The 2,748-nt window shown below is 35.4% G+C and overlaps 1 protein-coding gene across 1 annotated transcript; it reads right to left on the bottom strand.

Annotated features, from left to right (window-relative positions):
• Positions 1–1,316: 1,316 nt before the first annotated feature.
• Positions 1,317–2,617, bottom strand: LOC144962146 (uncharacterized protein F54H12.2-like). Its single transcript, XM_078895094.1, has 2 exons — positions 2,523–2,617; positions 1,317–2,223 (listed from the first exon to the last, which is right to left on the bottom strand). Exons 1-2 carry the CDS (start codon positions 2,615–2,617, stop codon positions 1,317–1,319), a joined length of 1,002 nt encoding a protein of 333 aa, XP_078751220.1.
• Between the last annotated feature and the right edge of the window lie 131 nt (positions 2,618–2,748).

The following is a 2,748-nucleotide window of genomic DNA, read 5'->3' as shown; positions in this document are numbered from 1 at the left end:
GGTGAATAAAATTCATTTTGTTTTATTTTTTCACAACATCGAAAGCAATGTACTTTCACACACCAGTTACACCTTATACAATAATGATCTAAGGTCATTCACACATTCACATATCAAGCTTTTAAATCATCATTATAATTTTCTATAAATATTAATAAAAAAGAAAAAGCAAAAAACAACAAAACTTGACCAAATAAGATTACGATCTAAATAAAAATGTAATTATAATAATAATAATAATAATAATAATAATAATAATAATAATAATAATAATAATAATAATAATAATAATAATAATAATAATAATTATAATAATAATAATGATAGAATTATAAAAATATGATAAAACAAAAGATCATAGAAACAAACGAAAGAAAAAAAAACAAAAAAAAAAAAACAACAAAAAACAAAAAAACAACACTTTCATACACCATACACATCTTATAAAATGATCATTCACACACTCAATCATTAAACATTTTTTTTATAAATGATTAATGGGTAGCAATGTTACATATATATCATAAACATCATTTTTATCCTCATCATAATCATCATCAACAACAAAATATTTGTAATTAAACAATTTAAAGCAAGTCTTAATTTTATAAGCGATCAAGCAATCAAAAGCAAACGGTTAATGCTTATCAATTGTATTGTAATCATCATAATCATCATCATTATCATCATCATCATCATCATCATTTTCTTCATTTTAAAAATCATATATTAAGGTATAAAGTAAATAGAATTATGTCTTGTTTCGTGTACACGAAATAAATTTTATCATAAGGAATCATTTTTTATTTTTTTTATTTTAAACAACAAACATTCCAATTAAGATTACCCAACCAAGGTGCCTCGGGATAAATGAGTAACAGCTCTTGCCACTTTTAAATCGTTCATACGAAAATGATAGGGATTAAAAATAGATAAAAGTTTTGACAAACTTTCACCTTTACTTTTCTTCAACACGAAATATATAACGTACAAACCACATGTGGAACTGGTTATACCCTGAATAATACGCGGGTTGTGTTTACAGCTTCGACTATTGTTTTCCACAAATCTTTGAATTGTCGGATACGCAGAAGGCGGGAACCCAAAACTATCCATATATTCTGCCTTTCCCATCCCGTTAAAATACACAGATACCCAATGTTTTCCGGGACCGGAACTCGACTCTGTGTTAATAATGTACGCAGCTGGTTGACGAGAATTCGGGTTGTTCGGAAGTCTATCTTTAGGATAAACACCTCGAAAAATTCGTCTCGCCCTAACGTGTCCGTTTAACATCGTTTCGATTTCTACGTTGTTCATGATGAAAAGTCAGTGATCACCTGACGAGTGCGATCAATTTCTATTACACTATCTAATTCGCTGTAACAGAACACAATGATCGGATCAGCTAGTGGGGTCGAGAATTTAAGTTCTAGTCTAAGCGACTCGCTTTTTACCAGTTCAAACTGGTTTCCGTCTAATAGCGATGGTGACAGATCAAAACCAAAAAGACTACAACCCTGAGAGTAAGCATTATAATCTATTCCATTTCCGGCATCGTTGTTAACCAGTCCAGCTGCTAGCATAAGACTGTGATAAGCTCTGACATATTGTTTACTACTGAAATTCGGAGTTAGTGCTTTGGACGGTATCTGTTTTCCGTTCAAGTACAGGGCTAGATAGGACAGATCAAAGTGCTGGAAATTAAAAGGATTCTTTTTGTAGTTTCCATTAAAGCTAGTGCTTTCGATTAGACCCAGTACGATCTTAGTCGGGGTTTGCGATAAAAACAAATTATCTTGCACGGCACTTAAATTTCCTTTTGGAATAGAAAAGGTTTTATGGACAACGCGCTTCATGGGGTATTTACAATTGCCGATGTGAAGTGCTTTCTCGTGTGACAGGGCCACGGCTGGGTTTAATTTAATCTTCCTAACATACAACGAGGCGTGTGTAATTACACTCTTAAACCCCTCAGCATCGGTCATGAGATGGAAAGCATCTTTAGACGGGATAAGCCTCAACTTTACATCAACTCCATTAATTAGATACCGTTCTTGATGCATGAAATCTAAATGTAGTTTTCCCATCATATCCACTTCTTTACTCTCTTTCACCAGCTCTTTCCGTGCATCGAAGCCAGCATTTGTACTATCCGTTATTTCTAGTTTACCCGGGTGTCCTCGTGAAAAAATTCCATTGTCAGGTGACTCCTTTTCGCACCTTGATCATAATTCAACATTGTTTCTACAAAACTTCTAAAAGGATAAACGTTCTCACTTGACGTCACCAGAACATCGTTCAAAGTCATATCCACTTGTGAAAACAAGGCATGAAACCAGGTGTTAACAGGGGCAACATTGCTATCGGCGTCTAAATTAGTTCCATCCGCCTTTATTACTTTAACGCGTACGTGCATAAATGTGTTATGCAAATCCAAGTAGTCTGACGTCCCCCCGCTGATCGAAAATTCGATCGGACCTCCACTCGACAAAGTAGAGATCGGATGGTATTCCACAAACAAACCATCCTGAACAGCAGTCTGGGTGACGGGTAATGAGAACAGATCGAGTCCGCTGTGTACACTCTCTGCGGAATAGGGATGTAACAAAGCCATGATAATCAACCAAAAATGTCTTGAGCTACGTTCTTCCTACGTCTCTTCCTGGTCTTTTGTCGTGTCTGAGTAGGTCGTCGTCGTTTTATACGCCGAGTACACACGTCCGGGTGGCGGCGGCGGCGGCGGCG

Source organism: Berghia stephanieae, unplaced genomic scaffold (assembly GCF_034508935.2).
Source record: "Berghia stephanieae isolate SIO BIC M18660-M18661 unplaced genomic scaffold, UCSD_Bste_1.3 scaffold6429, whole genome shotgun sequence".
Classification (NCBI taxonomy): domain Eukaryota; kingdom Metazoa; phylum Mollusca; class Gastropoda; order Nudibranchia; family Aeolidiidae; genus Berghia; species Berghia stephanieae.
The sequence above is the reverse complement of the archived record's forward strand: the minus strand, read 5'-3'. Positions and strand labels throughout refer to the sequence as shown.

Excerpts from the sequence above, each read along its gene's own strand:
- LOC144962146 (XM_078895094.1), bottom strand. The coding sequence starts at position 2,617 with ATGGCTTTGTTACATCCCTATTCCGCAGAGAGTGTACACAGCGGACTC. Across the intron at positions 2,224-2,522 it reads ACTGCTGTTCAGGATGGTTT|GTGCGAAAAGGAGTCACCTG; the intron begins GTTTGTGGAATA and ends ATTATGATCAAG.